Source organism: Serinus canaria, chromosome 4 (assembly GCF_022539315.1).
Source record: "Serinus canaria isolate serCan28SL12 chromosome 4, serCan2020, whole genome shotgun sequence".
Classification (NCBI taxonomy): Eukaryota; Metazoa; Chordata; class Aves; order Passeriformes; family Fringillidae; genus Serinus; species Serinus canaria.
In genome coordinates this window covers 44514175-44531863 of record NC_066317.1, presented here as the reverse complement: position 1 = coordinate 44531863, position 17689 = coordinate 44514175, and the positions used below count along the sequence as shown (strand labels likewise).

Sequence of the window (17689 nt, the reverse complement as noted above, 5' to 3'; positions counted from 1 at the left end):
GAAATGAAGGCACCTCCTGCTGCAGCTGAGGCTGCTGCTGAAAGAGAGGGAGCACAGCTCAGGCCAGCAGGCTGGTGCGCTCATCCCGCTGCCTGCGCCCTGCCAGGGCTGAAGCTGAGGCCAGGCCCCAGCAGCACTCACCTTGGGCTGCTGAGGGATGCTGCCCTGTGCCCTGGTGAGGGCACACACACGCTGGTGTTTGCTCCATGGCAGGGTCTGTTTCACCTGCCCAGGATTCCATTTGGAGGTTGAGGAGTGAGGACCATCTCAAGCGTGGAGTTTGCAGTGGCAAGTTTACGTCTTTGTTTTCTGATGATTTGGAAATTCAGCATTGTCACTCTGTGACAATATTGTAATTACTGTGCTGCAGAGTTTGGTCCTTACTGAGTTCACCAAGTAAAACTCCCACTTACTCCTTGGCTCAACTTTTAAATGCATTGGAGATGCTTTGGTGGGTAATGTTTTTGTAGTTATAACCATGGCACTCAGACCCTCAGATGTGAGCTTCTGGTACAGAAAGACTGAAGAGGCATCTGGGAAACAGGGAGCTATGCAGGAGTACTCAGATACACAGCGACTATGATAGCACAGGGAGTGTTTATGTACAGCCTTTCTCAAAACCATGAGGGGCTTTATGGACTTAGGCCTTTTTTTTTGGATGTCCCGAGATGTTTCTGGCAGATGAGAACACAGAATGCCTTCTGCACTGGCATCCTTCTGTCTCTTGGGTATTGCTGATGCTAAGGGGGATTTTTGTGTGAGCCTTTATATCTAAAGAGAGCAAACATATTTCTTTGTTCTCTTCTGTAGCCTCTTGCAGCAACATGAGGAAAACATTATTGTTAAAGTACAAATGGCTGAGAAGCATGGGGTTTTCCTATGTTTTGTACAATTTACCTAAAATAACTACAAAAGTTATGTCAGAGAACGAGAGTCTGGAAGACCTTGTCTGATACATGCTACAGTCTGATATATTCACAGTCTGTCTTCCTGTGTAAAAGCCCTAGAGCAAAGTTAACTGGAGTATAATAAAAGAAGAAAATTTGAAGAAAGAATAAAGAAAACAGAAAAACAAACTAGGAAGGGAACGCAGGAAGAGTTGAAGAGCTTTGCAGAAGCAGGAGACGCATAGTCCTCAGATTCACCTGACTGTTGACAAAGACATCCTGAAGCAGAACAGGGTACAGCTACCCCATGTCTGCATGTCACCACCTGCTTCTTGGGTGACAAACTGTGAGCCACCACTGTAAGCAGAGATTATGGTGCTTTCAGGCACAGGTTTGCAGAATTCCTTGAGCTGTACCTGTCCTCCTTAGGCTGTCCATCAGGGACCTGTCAGTCAGTACTTTCTGTTGGCTGAAATGTTTTGTAATTAAAATCTGCAGTTAGTTCTGGGCTCCTGTTCTTCAGTGACTGAGCCTCACTGTGTTTTCAGTTCCAGAGTGCTACTTTTTAATCACTGTCACAAAATGAATCATCTCATTCATGGTTCAACATCATTCAGGTTTCTTCATGCAAGTTGCTATGCACTAACAAGTATTATCTAACTTTTAAATGTAATTTGAAGCAAAGTTGAAGCAGAAATGTGCTTGTTGTAAAGGAACAACTGTGTAATATGTTAAAAAATTTGAATACATCTCAGAGCCTTGATTTTATTGGAAAGTTAATTAATGACTGTTGATTTTTATCCCCCCCGGAAGAGCTGAGACTAATGAAAAGTAATAAACTTCTAAATTGTTTTCCAGTTCACAAAACTCTTCCTGTCATCACCTTATCAAAAAGCTATGAGCTTCTCAAAGAAGGGGAAGAGTTTGAAGTTACATGCATAATCACGGATGTGGATAGCAGCGTACAAGCTAGTTGGATTCCTCACAAAAGTGGGGTAAGTTCCTTTAATTCATGTATCATGTGTGCCTCAGCACGGTACACAGACTCTCTGTAGACAATCCCATGCTTGTCTTGGGTACCTGATGCTGTGTTGATTTGGATTTGTTGCGTTTACGAAGATTCAGTATCCCACAGAATGGTGAGAGGGTAGCAACTGTCCTGTGCCCTTGAGGATGGCTGGGAGAAAAAGCATCTGCATGGGTTTCTCTTCCCAAAAAGAAATTAAAGTTAGGCTCTTCAATGTGAAGTTCAGGTGACCTCTGTTGGGCTTCCTAAATACGGAAGCGTGGAGTGCCTACACATCACATTGCAATCAATGGGAACTGCAAATATCAACACATGGACTGCAAATTACATATTCTAGTTGTTATCATTAACAGTAAAATACCTGCTAATTAGCATGGGCTTGTGCGTGACAGGAATAGTAGTAGGCATTCATAGGAATGATTAATTCATTTAAATTACATGGTGTGCCTCACTAACTGGAAAAGCTCTGAAAAATGAACCAGTGAACTGGCTTCTGTCTGCCGGTGATAGATGAAGTTACTGACTGGCATCATGAAATTAAATTATCTAGAGGCTCAGTGCTCCAGAAGTTTCATACTGGCAGTGCAACTATTCTGCAGAAAAGGGGCAGAGAGATCCCCTTCCCTGCAAAGCCAGTGTGCTGCCAGCTGTGCCTTTGAAATGAGCAGCAGGCATGGGGTTGTTCTTGAGAACGCTTCTTGGTCTTCTGGGTATACCTTGAAATTTAAATTAATTAAAAGCCCTTGTGAAGACTTTTTAGTAACTCCTACCATATACTTTCCCATGCTAATTGACTGATCTTTTACTGCTAATGTTAGTGCCCAGAATATGTAATTCTCCGCCCACGTGTGTGGAAGACTCCTGTGGTATTTGGATAAATCACATTTCGGGCACATAACAAACAGGAGTCCTGTTCCCTGGGGCTGGGCATGCTGTGCTTAGCAAATCCACCAGCTCTGGCAAAGTTGTTCTTGCTAAGTGCTCACTGCTCCAGAAATCCCACCCCACAGCTCTGAATGTTGAGAAGGCCTAAGTGACATGAAAGTGGCTTGCGACATGCAGATCTGCTTTTGTTCCTTTCCAGGACCTTCATCTGAGAATTTAATTTCTTCTCTCATTCCCCTCCCTTTCCCGTGTTACAGATTGATGAAATTGAGGCCTTCCCTTCAGTTTTTGTGCTTTAGAACTTTTTATTTAATGTGTAAAAGCCACAAGGAAAGTATTTTACCAATAAGTTCGACTTTCCTGTTCTTTCTAATAAATAGTAGGGGCTGCTGTCTTTGAAATACTGACTATCAAATTGAATTTTGTATTGAAAGAAAATGCATAAATCTCATCTTTAAGTAGATTCAGAATTATATTTTGTCCTGAATACATGAGGGAAAAAACACCAAAATGCTTTTTCCATGTATGACTGAAGTTAATGCCACTTTTGAAAATTAGGAGACTGGCTCTTAGCAAGCACATCCATGCTGAATATACTTCTCATGTGATTTTTGCAATTCAGGAGGAATTAAAACTGCATTGAGGAGCTTTAATTTGCCTAGAAGCTCTTGGAACATCCAAGAATTACAATAATTAAATTAGAAAATTATAACAACTCCAGGTCTGCATTTGGTTTATTCAGTGTTAATTTTATCAGCCTTTCCAACCATACTGGAAGTTCTCACAGAGACTAAAGTCAGCATCACAAACCATTTATTTTTTCTGTGCATATGTATAGAATCATGACATATTTAAGAGAATGAAGTTTACAGTTTCCTTTAAGATTAATAAATTTATATTGCTGTGGACCAAGAATCAGAGTGGGTACCAGAGGGAGGATGCTGTGTATAGCCTGCTGCCAGCTGGGCTCTCTGCAGCTGGGCTCTCTGCAAGCAGGAGATGCTGTGGCCTTGGAACATAGAGCAACATGGCTAAAATGAAGCCCCAGGATGTTAAATTCTCTTGTCATTTGCTGGGAAGCATTGCAACTATTAGAGTTGCTGAACTTCAGGCACCGTTTGGGGGATGAGCCACACTTCTGAGATGCAATGACTTTGTACAAGAGCTTCAGCTTCTGAGCATTAGGAAAGTCAGGACCTAGTGGTCATTTTAAATCAAGCCCTACAGTTAAAAGTGCTGTTTGTGCAAATAAAACTTTCAGTTGGTTACTTGCCTTCTCACCAATACTCACCTTAGTACTGGAAATCCAGCCAGAATGAGCTGGGTCTAACCTTGGGCAAGACAGCCTTGTCAGGTAATGGGAACATTTGATGAAGCTAGAGGTTTAGTTCTTTTTGTCTTGGGTTGGCCTCCTCCATTTGGCTCTGTTGGGGCAGGTGAGCGTAGTCCCAAATTCACCCCACCCCCACCCCATGTCGCTCCACATTCTTGCCTTGGAAGGGAGCTTGAGGAGAAAAAAAAAAAAAAAAAAAAAAAAAGAAGGGGAGGGGATAGGACTTAGGAGAGGACATTATCTCCAAAAGGCAGCTGATCACACACTTGTTTTGCATGGAGAGACTCTAGTGACAGGTTTGTCGTGCTGGCTTACTATTCCAGTTTAAAGTTATGAATATTAATATGGCAAAGTTATAATTACTTCTATTTTTAATTTATCTAGGAAAGATGATGCATACACAGTGTTTTAGATGTTAATTGTTTTTTACCGACAGATTGTTACAAGCAAAAGCAGAAATTTGCGTGATTATGGATACGAAAGGAAATTAACATTGAACATCCGTTCAGTGGGAGTTAATGATTCTGGAGAATTCACATGCCAAGCAGAAAACCCTTTTGGAAAAACCAATGCCACAGTAACCTTGAAAGCTCTAGGTAAATACTTCTTGTAGAAATCTTAACATTTCTAAGAGCAGGTGATGAAAAGTGAGAACACTGGGGAGTCTCTCCTTCCTTCTCTCTCCTTTTCCCCAAACCTCAGCAAGTTAAGTTGGTTTTCTGTAAAGGTTTTTGCTGACTGGTACAATATGGGATGGCCCAGGAAGTTGTGGTCTGTATGACTGCTTTAATTTCTATAACCCTTTGCTTGTTATTGGAAAGTAATACTAGAACAACTACCCAGCAGTGTTTCTGTCCCTCTGGTTTGTCTCATCCTTCCTGGTTTAATCTAAAATTTAAACCAGTTTTACAAAGCAGCTAATTTCCCTGCTCCTGGTACTGTCTCTATGCCCAAGTAATTTGGCAGCACAAGTGCAAAGCACATCTTCAATACCTGCGTTCCAAGCATGGGGAATCTCATTCACAGTGTGTCAATGCCTTGATGTAGAAGCTGTAGTTGTACCTCTATTTTAAGTAATGCTGTGAGCAACATCATGGTGCACAAAGACAGCATGAAATTGTTCTGTAGGTCACCCCCTTGTTAAACCCCCTATCCATCACTTCTACATGTTTTGGATCATGTCCCTAAACTGAGCAAACTCCCTTCCTCCTCTTGTTTAATAACAGATGTGTTTAGAGTCTGCTATATATTAACTTGGGTGACACACAGTGCCTTTTGAATTTGAAAGCTGCTGAAACCTGCTCATTTGAAAAATTGAGTACAATTAAGGACATATTGGTATAGTTAATAAGATCATTCTGGTTTGTGTAGTTGCTACAATCGTTTCAGTTCCATTCAAGGGTGTAGTAACTAAGGGAAGTGTAGCCCTGGATTCTTTTTTTCTTTTTCAAATCCGTTTTTCTGTTGCACAGACTTGCACTCCAGCCACACTGCTTGTTTTGCTTTCCCTGGTAACGTAAGGAAAACAGAAGTGTTTGACCTGTGTGGGTCAGATCTTCAGCAAACAGGCAGAGGTTTGAGTGCCCTTAACCTTGCTGTGGTCGAGGGGGTAGGGCTCACAATGAAAGGGATGTTTTCCTCATTTTTTTACAGGAGAGACTACATTCATATGTAAAAGAGTGATACAGTGTGAAGTATGAAAGAAAATCTTCTCCCTAAGGGGATCAATGTGAAAGCTTTTATTATAAGAGGAGGGAAGTTCTTCACTACAGAAATTCTTAGTACTACTACATATGCAAATGTAGCTTTAAAAAGGATTGACTTTGGAAAGTCTGGGGTTTAAAATAAAGCATGTTATTATAAAAAGTAGGAAATAAAATTTTTGTTTAGTAAAATACAAAGTTTGTATTTAATAAAAAATGCCAGAGAAAAAGTGCAGTGTTTCCTTTCTGAGATAGTTTTCTCTTTCCACCCTCTCAAATTTGACTTATTTATGGTCCAGCTTTTGGATACCTTTCACCATTTATTGTCAAACTGACTATATTTACCTGAACTGTGCCAGCTCCCAGGGTCCTGGGAAGTGGTGTATGGTGCGTACCTAGAGATCTGGGATTGCAATATTTATTAAATCACTGTGGCATTAACATTAGACAAAAGTTTTACAAGAAATAATGTGTGTTTTTATGTAAAATTCCTAATTGCTTTTTCTGTCAGGTAATTTAACTGTAGAAGGTACTAGAACTGCATTACAGGGACTGATAGCATTTTAATAAAATTTTATTTGAAGGGAGTTGGGTCTGATTTTGAATATAGCTTGCATAGGGAATCCTGTGTTTATACAGAGAACTGAAAAAAGCACTGCAAAGGAACTGCAAACCTTTGGTTTCCAGATTTAAAATCTTTTCCTATTTTCTAATGCTGGAGACCATTTTAGAACATCTCTGCCTGCTGCGAATTTACTTCATCCTTTCTTCTTCAAAGCATCTGTCAAGCGCTCTGGCAGATCCATATGCTTTCAGCAAGCCCCACTGGCTCTGGCTTTCCCAAGCTCGGGTGCCCAGCTGGCCACAGCAGTTTGATTACTAGAAAGTGGGAAGAAGCAGAGCTCTGAGATTGACTTTAGGTCTAAATTCAAGCTCTCAGTAAATGTGTTTCCTTGTAATTGCAATCTGCCTGTCAAACTGATGATTCCCTTATGAATTTCTGTAACAGGACTAAAAACTTGTCTTTTTAAAGTGAATCCTCAATCTGATGAGTTTATTAATGAAATTAAAACCACTACAGCAAGGATGTTGTTAGACATGATATTTTGGAACGGAACTGCGCAGTGATAAATGGTATCTGCCAAATGAAAGATTAAGACCCAGCAGCAGATGTACAGAAATGCTTTAGTTTAAGATGATTGGTATCTAGGCCTGTGGACTTAGCACATTTTTCTCTAATTACAGTTTTTAATAGCTTAATTTGTAATGTTGTTCTTAATTACTCTTGACAAAGAAACCTCTAATACTCTAGTATACTGTAATAAATGATTTTATCTTGTTTTTTTCATAATGTTCCTTTCACACCAGACAGTTAGCCAGTCAAATTTTTGGAAAAATAGAAATACCTGAGTAGAATCAAACACATGCTTGCACTTTTCCAAATGCATATAGAAGGTATTTGCCACCAGAAGATGGAATTATTGGTGCTAAGGCACTCAAGGCTGCTTTAAGTTCTGTGCTGCATGCTACATGTAGCTAATAATGTTGGTTTTGGCAGGTGAGGGTTTAAGTACTGCTTTGCAGATAAGGTCTCCTGTTTCACACTTGGATGCTTGATTACTTGATCTTGAAGTCATCTGAGTGTGGTTAGAGGCCTCACAAACTTCTAAATGGCCATGAAATTGTGTTTCTTCTCTTCTTGCGACCATCAGCTAAAGGATTTGTCCGCTTGTTTGCAACAATGAATACCACAATAGATATAAATGCAGGACAAAATGGAAACTTAACAGTTGAATATGAGGCATATCCAAAACCAAAGGAAGAAGTCTGGATGTACATGAACGAAACATTACAGAATTCCTCAGACCATGATGTCAAGTTCAAGACTGTGGGCAATAACAGGTAATATGCTTGGCTGTAGTGTTGATTTCACTCTGGAACAGCAGACTAGAGTCTGCTCTGGAAAGAGGAAAGTGGGGATGGTGAGAAAATTGTGACTATAAAAGATATAGTACGTGTGGCTTGCCACAGTAACTGGTGCAGTCTGCCGACCTACATTTGGAATAGCATCGAGCTAACCGCACCATCTGAGGACCAGCATGCTGTTTACTCACAAAACTACATTTCTGTCCAATAAGCAAAAAAGAGAATTAAGGTTCATTGTGTGCAGAAACTTCCTTCACTGCCACAGCAGACCCCAGTGCTCTGGAAAAAAGCTTATGTTTTTATTTCTGCGGAGCACTCTTCTCTCCTGATCCCTTGTCTTCCAAAACTCCGATGAAGCACCTAGAACATGTGGCCTAGGTTGAGAATCTGTGTTCCTTCCTCAGTGAGAAGAGGAGCAGGCTCAGACTGTGATGCATGCGCAGTCTGAGCCTGATTCTCAGCTGCCATGCAGGCACATATCTGGGTGTTAGAAGTGGCCAAACTTCTGTATCTTGGCAGTGCAATGGCAATCATAATGTAAGATGAGAGTGTTTGCGTGAACGATGTCTGCAGAAAATTCCCGCCTTCTTTTCCATGCAGCAGTTGCCTGTTCAGAGCAAGTTGTGAGTGTTAGTAATGCTTAAATTTTTGCTTTGCAGTTACACAAGTGAACTTCACCTTACACGCTTAAAGGGAACAGAAGGAGGCATTTACACATTTTTTGTGTCCAACTCTGATGCCAGTTCCTCTGTAACATTTAATGTCTATGTGAAAAGTAAGTAAAGTGAACAGTCTGAAATATTTCATTATCATAGTCATTGTATTTTATACAACATAATGTATGCACAAGATGTCACAGTGTGGTTCAGCATATGAGAGGCTTTCTGAAGTGAAGCACATGCTGGAAAACTAAATGTCAAGATATAAAAGTGCAGAGTACTCACACAAATCCACCTACTATCCAGCATGACCTTATATTCTAGTGAATGTATTCCAGAGATTACCAGAGAGCAGATAGGTTGTTTATACAGAAAAAAAATCCTGTAGCACCTGGAAACATGATCTCAAAAATAAGTATGTATCATAAACCTTTTATAATGTGAGGTGGAGCAGGATATAGAGGGATTATAATTTGCATTTTTGGCAACCAAGTTAAGCTTTTAATTGTCCTTAATTTGTTTGAGTTGTATGCAGAGTTTGAAAGCTTGTCAAGAGAATTATTCACATTTAGATGCCTTTTGGCATCTAAGTACTTCTGTATAATAGTAGAAATCACCATTGTTTTAGAGAAATCTGCATAGCTTTACAAATGTGTTTGTTGTCATCTTTGGGACATGCTTGTTAAGACAGAGCACTGGCCTCAGTTCCAAATAGCATTCTTCAAGACAAAAGCTAAGCTTCAGAATTAATTCAGGGAAACCTTCAGAAAACCCTGTGCTAAGCAGAGCTGTCTTCTTAGAGCATTTCATGCACTCAGCTGACAAATATTGGCTGCTGCTAAAGGCCAGGCTTAAGGAAAATTAAACCAAGAGGGACTTTGAGTCCAGCAGGAGGAACTGTATCAAAAATAAGTGGATGTGCTGCAAATGGAGTTTTGTGTGGCTGCTATACTTTAGAAGCAATGTGTCCTTTTTCAAGCACAGTTTTATCCAGAGGATTGTCAAGACTTCCACAAATGCATCAAGTCCTTGCTGTTAATTTCTGAATTCTTCTCATTTATCATTGAAGATCAACATTTGTAGCATCTCTATTAGCAGTGACATAACTTGTCTAGAAATGTCACTTGGGCTCCTTTCAGAACATGGTATTTCTTCCTTCATCTGTGAATGATGACACTTGCATTTTGCCTTTTATGTTTCCTAGCTCTGATTTCTGAGATAAGGGCACTGGTGATCTCAGATATCCTTTGTCTCAGTGAGTGAACGTGGGTCACAGTCATGAGGGATACTTCTAGTGTTTAAAAGATTAATGGAGTAAAATGTTGAGCCAGGAGTTTTAATTTCTCTGAAGGATTGAGAGAAATTGCAGGTTGCCTGTAGTCTGGGCATAAGAACTGAAAAACCACTATCTCACAGTTTTGGCATAATCAGGTGTCAGTTCTCAGTGCGGATCTCCATGTTGCCTCTTTTGAGAAATGTGCTACTTAACAAAAGCTGAAAATCCCTGTGGATCATGGTTAGGAAACCAGGGCAGGAAGAGAGAATAGAGAAGCAGAATGGACAAGGCAAGAGGGAGCACAGACACTTCTGTTCTTCTGAATGGCTTATCCATACAACTGGCAGCATTCTAGTCTTTTTCTTTCTTCAACTACTGGTCTTGTAAGTAGCAAGATCAGTCTTGGGATGCTGTGAGGACACTTAAGCAGTCTCATAGAGCCCATGCTATCGTGCACTGTGGCCCTGGGTGGATTGCAGCCATGGCTAAAGCAATTGGATTTGATGCATTTGACTCAAAAAGTTTCTTTTGGCATTTTGACTAAGCTCCTGTAAACATTTTTTCATTTTGAAAAAGAGAGATTAATAGATTGATCTTTCTAGAGGTTGTTTTTAACAACAACAACCCCTAGAAAAGTGGTTTTCTCTGGCTTATAAAATGCTCATCATTTAGCTGTGAAACACAAACTGCATATCAATGTACCATATTATTTGACATAGCAGAGAAACTCCCAAAGGTGAGTCATGTCTGGGTGGGTCAGATCCTGATCTATTGGTGTGTCCTCACCTGACATTGTTGTCAGGGATTTTTCATAAATTGCTTAGATGTAGCTCGTGATGTTTACATGTCTGGCTTGGGCATGTAATCAGCAGAAAATAACCAAACAGGTAAAACAGGATTCATAATCAGGAGAGTGTCTTCACATAAACAAATACCAGTGCTGAAGCATTTGCTAAAAGACATGACAAACCCAGTGCAGAAATACTTGGCTTGGATTTAAACATATTTACCAATTGCATATGCTAATCTAAAACAATACTAAATTGCTTTTAAAATAGTGTAGTAATTCATAATAAAGGTATAGATGCAAGCAGCTCTAAAATTAGGAGCCAAAAAGAAAATTACAGCTTGACAAGCAGCATACTGTACTCAATTACAATTAAGAAGCTGTAGAAATCTCCAGAGTGGCAAGGTATTGTGTATGTAGCAATTAGCAGAGGGATCTTCCAACTAGTAACTGAATTTAGTGCAAAATAATATCTCAGCCTAATTACAGTCAACAAAACATTATCTATGCAGTTAGGGCTCCTGCTGCAAAGAGAAAACTGGTCATGGTATTATAGATCCCGTGAAGCCAAGCTCAGTTATTTTCCTGTTGCTGGACTATAGAGTAAACCATGAGGAATCACCATGATATTGTAAAAAGAATTGTTACAATCCAGAAAATGTAGCTCCAGCAGGAAAAAGCTCTCTTTTTGTCTGGGATGACTGACAATACCTATTAAGTGTTACTTTTTAGACATTTACTTCATTAACAATGAAGGAAGGGAAACTGGCAATAGAAAGCAATTAAATGCAGAATTCCATTATACAGAACATTGAATTAAAATGGAAGTGACCTCTTATATGTCGTCTTTGATATATTCAGAATCAACATTAATAAAAGTTGAAAACCAATTAATAAACTTAGTGAAATTTGAAGTTTAAGACATTTAATGCCTGATTACAGAAGGCAGTATGTATATATGCTGAGCAATGTAATAAAATATTAAATATTTAAGGGGCTAAAGTCAGAACAGTTAGCAACATCTAGTCATTAGAAGTCTGATAGCAGGAGGGCTGATTAGGCAGTGCAAGCCATAAAATCTGGCACAGTAAAATCCCTTTTAAAAAGAAGACATGTGGTGACAGCGTGGCATGTCTTTGTGAAAGCCAGTCCATCTTTGCTCCAGTATCCCCTGAAGGACCTACACTGGTGGCTGAGGAAGGTACTCTGGCTGCCAGAAGGGGCTGCAGGTGCTGAGACGCGTGGCCTGAGCTGGCAAAGGAGCAGCCGGTGGCGATTGCAGTAGCAGCCGTCTCAGTCCCCTTGGGTACTGGTGTGGGGGGCTCTTTGCTGCCTCAAGTGAAATGCATCCCTTAATATCTCTGAGCCAGAGGGGCTTGGGGAATCTCAGTGCTGGTGAGAGAGGCTGATCGTGCTAATTGCCACATCAAAGTGCTTCACTAGGCATATGACAGGCAGAGCTGCTCTTAGGTCAGCACTTCTCAGAGGCTGCTGCAGCTCAGCTTCCCGTGGCAGCAAGACTGGACCGCTCTGGCTGCGCTGCACAGGCTCTCATCTCCTCACTCTTGCAGGGTGAGTCCATGTGGCCTCGTGGCCACATAGACAGGCTTTTATTGTGCTAGGTTTTTACAGTGGAAAGAGCCTAACTAATATGGGCATTTTCATTTCCCTCACTCAGCTTCAGATGTTACATGGACACCAACTCTGGCACAGTACTTTTTCCATGGCTTAATGTGCAGATGCCTCTTATATTTGACTTCTCAATTCTCTCATTTCTTGAGTTACATTGTGCTGTAATGTTGCCTAAAACACAGCATATACCTAAACAAATAGCACATGGGTTGCAGTTTAGCTAATTACAATTTCACAATCCAGCCATTTTGATTGGAATTTCAGAAATGTGAAGTACATGTGTTCTGTGAGCACTGAGGCTGGGTGAGATGCTATGTGCTCTCAGAAAGTTCTTCACCAAATGAGTAATGCTGAAAATCAGTCTCAACATTTTGCAACAATGTTTGGTTCTTGGTGTTTTGTATAAAACACAACATGCGGATTTAGAAATGAAAGAACATTCAGTTCCTGTAACATGAGTCACGAGGAGGTGGTATGTGATTGAGAATATACGTGTGCTTTGTTGACTCTAATTTAATCAGAGAGTAGAATATTCATTAAAAACTAAGCCTGTGCAGTCTTTGTGCATGGGTTTCATCTGAAATACATCTATGTTTTCCCACTGCAGCCTATACAGCTTCACTACTTTCTAGAATTAGGAGTTCATCTTACATTTCTGTAAAGCTATATTAACTGATAATGGGCTCTTAACTTGTATCTATCAGGTGAGCAGAATCATTGCAATGTAGTCTTTCATAGTTTCTTTCCTTCTGTTTGGGTGATTTTGCAAGGAAGCTAAGGTTGTTAAGGGAAGTAAAGTTTCAGTTTCATCAGGAAAAAACCTTGCTGTGTTGGTGGTACTCCTGGCTGAAGCCTATAACACTGGACTAATGACTCTGATGTCCACCTGACTGCATGGGTTTCCTGCCATACTTGAAACAGGAGCTCTTAAACTAACTGCAGGACTAACTCCTCTGCAAGATGTGACAGAAGGCATTGGCTGGATTAATTGCTTGGTAAACTACCAGAGCAGTCACAAATTCTCATTTGGAAAGCTAATACATTCAGCCCAGTGTTGGCTTCCTCTACCTGCAATGTTTCAGAGAATCAGGCAGTTGGGCAGCTCAGTATCTTAGAGGGATGTATGTCCTCTCTTGGGAGGTCTGCACTGGTTGCCTTGTATTGTAGTTCCTTGCCTGGCTGCAGTGGTAATATTGAATACACAGGGCAGATGTAAGAGGGATGTGGTTTGACAGATTTAGTATGCTTTTACTGGGAAGAAACTGTCCTTTTTACAGACGGGTAAAGTCATGCTGTGCAGGACTGGGAACTTTACTGTAGTTCCAAGGACACACTTCTTTGGGTTGTTTAAGCTCTTAGTTTTGGTGGTTTAGGATCTTTCATCAAATCACATACTCAGGAGATATGAGGTATTCTTCTAATGTCCAGCCCAAGCATTCAGTGTAAGAGCTAATATTTTCACAGATGTTAGATTTTTGCAGGACTCCAGTTCAGACCCAGACATCCTTGAGTACAAGAAAGTCTTGCTCACCTAAGTGATTGCATGGATTATGAGGAACACAGGTTGCTGGTGTGAAGAGCAAATAGCAGTGTACATTCTGTGTTCCCCTAGTGGATGACTGTTGCTTTTCTTTATTGCAGCAAAGCCTGAGATTCTCACTCTGGATATACTTAGCAATGGTGTTCTCCAGTGTGTAGCAGCTGGATTCCCAGCCCCTACCATATACTGGTATTTTTGCCCAGGAACTGAGCAGAGGTAAGTTAAGTAAACAAGAGTCTCCAAAGGTTGTTTTAGGTGCAACACATCCAGTTGCTAATTACAAATTAAGAAAATGAAATGACTTGGTAATAGCTACATTCAAATGTTGCATCGTGGTTTTCATCCTGTTTGGCATTGCATTTTTTGCAGAATTTTGTGAGAATGCAGGGATACATTTCATTTTTCTCTTTTGTATCCTCTCCTTGAAAGGGGAATAACCAACGCTTTTGCTGTGTAAAAGTAAAAGCCAAAGTTTATGCTGCAAGCTAGCTATGGCTTTTACCAGCTTGGCCCCAGATGACACATGTTCTATATGCAATTTCACAGAATGGCAATCACAGAATCACTTGCGAATATGGCTGCTATAATTTGTTTTATTATGTGATGAAGTAATTTTTCCAGACATAATGTAATTAGATTTCTGTTCACATGAAACATATGACAAGTAAACAAGTCCAGTGTTGTTATGGATGAAGTTGAATGTTTTTAAAACCAGGTGTTTATAAGAAGATTGTAGAATTTCACTGTGAAGTGAGTGAGCATTTGTGAAGCAAGTTTTAAGGTTTTGCTAGACTTCCCCCATGGTTATAGATATCATACTAGCAAGTAATGGGTCTCCACACCGGTGCAATTTTTTTTATGTCTAAAATAATTGTTATTTTCTTAATGATTTCAAATAGTACCTTTTTTAAAATCTTAAATGTGTGCTCATGTAGTAAATATGTGACATATGAAGGAGAAGCAACATCTTGAGAGAAAAGAACTGGCTATTTTCTGTCTGTATATAAGCTTCAGGGTGTTAGTATATCATGGACTTCTTTTGTGCTGTAATAAGATTATGCTTGGGGAACATTTTCAGAAGTGGGTAATAGACCACAACTGCTTGATAATGAAATTGAAAATATATGTTGAATGGTATAAAACCCATAGAGAAGTTACAGACCTGTAGGTATGTCTAACCAAAAGCAAATGCAAAGACATCATGGTCTCCAGTTGGGCAAGGCTAAGTGTATGTATCTTTTTTTTCCACTACATACAAGACATGAGTCACCGTGAGTAGGCTGATTCAGGGTTTAGATCTTCAGCTGAATCCATTTGTGGACCAGAGTTGTTCAGTTCTTTGTTGGTCTGGCACTTCAGGTAGCAATCCATTGCAGGTAACTGTCAGTATTGTTTCTCCAGGTGTTTTGATTCACCAACAATATCCCCCATGGATGTAAAAGTTGGTTACACGAATTCATCAGCACCGTCATTTGAGCGGATCCTGGTTGAAAGCACCATTAATGCCAGCATGTTCAGGAGCACGGGCACTGTGTGCTGTGAGGCCTCCAGCAACGGGGACAGGAGCTCTGCTTTCTTCAACTTCGCTATTAAAGGTAACGGTCACAAAACATGGGTGGTGTGTGGCTCTTTCTGGAAAAGGATTTTAAGTGGTTTAGCTGTAAGAAGGTTTACAGTACTGTGGTTGAGCACATGATAACATACTACATTGCATGTTCTGCCTGTCAGTCTTGCTTTAATTTTTCAATGACTATTGTAGTACTGTCTTTTTATGGCACCTGTTCTGCAGTGGAATGGGTAGGTGGGTTTCGTCTGTCTGTGCAGAGCAGAGGAAAACCACCTACAGCATTACCCTGACTTTCCCCCCTCTCTCTCTCTCTTTTGTTTTCTTGTTTCTCTGTTTTGACTATTTAGGCCATCGCTTCTTTTTTCAAAGAAAGATTGCATTTTATTTTAGGTTTTTACAATGTCTCAGGAAAAATGCGGTCCCCAACTTGCCTGGAGCCTTAGTGTCCTGCTGCTATAAAAGAAGTAACAACATACTGCAAAAGGGCTTATGAGTTTTGTAGTGGTATTTGTAGGTTTGTGGGGGAGAAGAAAAAGCCACTAGAACATAGATGATTTGAAATGTGTTTGTAAAGCTGTACTCTTCTGTGCAAAACCAAATGTTCTGCTTCTTTTTTTTTCTGTTACACCCAGATATAACATACAAACAAATACACCAGATTTGGGGCAGATGGGTTGTAGTAGAATGGTATTTCTTCACTACTTGGCACAACCTCTCCTTGTAAAGACCCTGCTGCAGTGATCATGCTTAGGTGGAGGGCAAAGGGGAGGAGATGAAATTGGGACTTCAGATAAAAGCTTCTTTCTTTAACCTGACTTGATTGAGATCATGCAAGCCCCTTGCATTAAGTGATCTTGGTGCCAAACCGCCTTAATTAATGAAGCTGAGACTCCGAAGGCATCGAACTGCATGGTTTCTGTGCCAGCTCCATTCTCCCACAGCTCATTCAAAAAAGACATTCTGATATACCTGGGGCACATCTGTGAAAGTCAAAACCCCAAACTGTATTTCACAAAGAGAGACAAGGAAAGGATTTCCCCTGCATCTCGTAATTTAGTTTTTCTTGTTCAGTATTTTTAGGAGAATTTTCTGGGTTTTTTTCAGAGCAAATCCGTACACATACCCTTTTCACCCCTTTACTAACTGCATTTGGAGTTGCTGCAGGACTGATGTGCATCATAGTCATGATCCTGGTGTACATATATTTGCAGGTAAAATCAGAAGCCCCTTTGCCCAAATTAAAAAAGCGTGTGAGCTGCTTGTTGAGTCTTCAGTAGTAACATCAGTTCTCTTTCTTTTCCAGAAACCCAAGTACGAAGTTCAGTGGAAAGTTGTTGAAGAAATAAATGGAAACAACTATGTTTACATAGATCCAACACAACTTCCTTATGATCACAAATGGGAATTTCCTAGAAACCGTTTAAGTTTTGGTTAGTTTAAATTTATTTAACTTCACCTGCAAGATGGAACCTTCAGGTCTCATACTTTGGTGAAACACAGCAGGGTTTTGTCACAAAGTTGTTGCACAATAATGCAGATAGTGATAATTGCTTATTCTTGCCTTGGGACAAAAGGCAAGAAGGCGTGTCTGCAATAGCTTCCTTGATATAATAAAATAAGATGTTGAGCACTACAGGAGGAAGTACTCAAAGTTGTTACAGAGTATTTTGTTTGCTTTATTAGGTAAAACCCTTGGCGCTGGAGCTTTTGGGAAAGTTGTTGAAGCCACTGCTTATGGTTTATTTAAGTCTGATGCTGCTATGACGGTAGCAGTAAAGATGTTGAAAAGTAAGTTGCTGTAGTATATTATACCATGTTTTCTCTCTTCCATCTGGTGGGTGTGTTACGTACTGAGGGCTGTGCTTTGCCTTGCAGCAAGTGCCCATTTAACAGAGAGAGAAGCCTTGATGTCAGAGCTCAAAGTGCTGAGTTACCTTGGAAACCACATTAATATCGTGAATCTGCTTGGAGCTTGCACTATTGGAGGTGGGGTTATCTACAGATTATTGATTATTTCTGTTCTTTTTTAATTGCCAGGAGGATGGACTTTTTGAGGAAGAATCCCAGGTGCAGTTCTAAGTGTAGAAATTATAAATTTCATCAAATCTTATATTTCATGCTTAGACAGGTTGCAGATCATCATGATTATCACCTGTGATTTACTGAATCTAGATTTTAGGCTCATCGTAAAACCAGTAGTAAGACCAGTGTGGCTGCAGCTAAACAGGATGGTTGCTTTTAATCTCTTTCATGTGAACCTTTGGGTGCTTCTTGAGAGATGACAAAATGTACAGTATAAATTTTTACGTCCACCACATTAATGAGAACTAGTTCCTTGTTGGTATCCAAGGTGAAGTCAACAGGCTTGTCTTGTCTAGTCTTTCAGCCTTCTGTTTAAACTGCAAGTGTACCTTAAGGCAACACTAAAAGTACAAATTCTAAGCAGCAGAAAGTTGAGTAGAGTAAT

At 40.2% G+C, this 17689-nt stretch overlaps 1 protein-coding gene across 5 annotated transcripts in view; it reads left to right on the top strand.

The window, feature by feature from the left end:
• The window catches only part of KIT (KIT proto-oncogene, receptor tyrosine kinase), a 53044-nt gene that overhangs the window by 22974 nt on the left and 12381 nt on the right, over positions 1-17689 (top strand). For all 5 annotated transcript variants that reach the window (XM_030239529.2, XM_050973862.1, XM_050973861.1 and 2 more), the window contains exons 4-13: positions 1746-1882; positions 4569-4728; positions 7548-7737; positions 8421-8536; positions 13757-13871; positions 15057-15250; positions 16327-16433; positions 16526-16652; positions 16906-17010; positions 17098-17208. In XM_030239529.2, the coding sequence (XP_030095389.1) occupies positions 1746-1882; positions 4569-4728; positions 7548-7737; positions 8421-8536; positions 13757-13871; positions 15057-15250; positions 16327-16433; positions 16526-16652; positions 16906-17010; positions 17098-17208 (1362 nt within the window). The remainder of the gene's footprint in view (positions 1-1745; positions 1883-4568; positions 4729-7547; positions 7738-8420; positions 8537-13756; positions 13872-15056; positions 15251-16326; positions 16434-16525; positions 16653-16905; positions 17011-17097; positions 17209-17689) is intronic.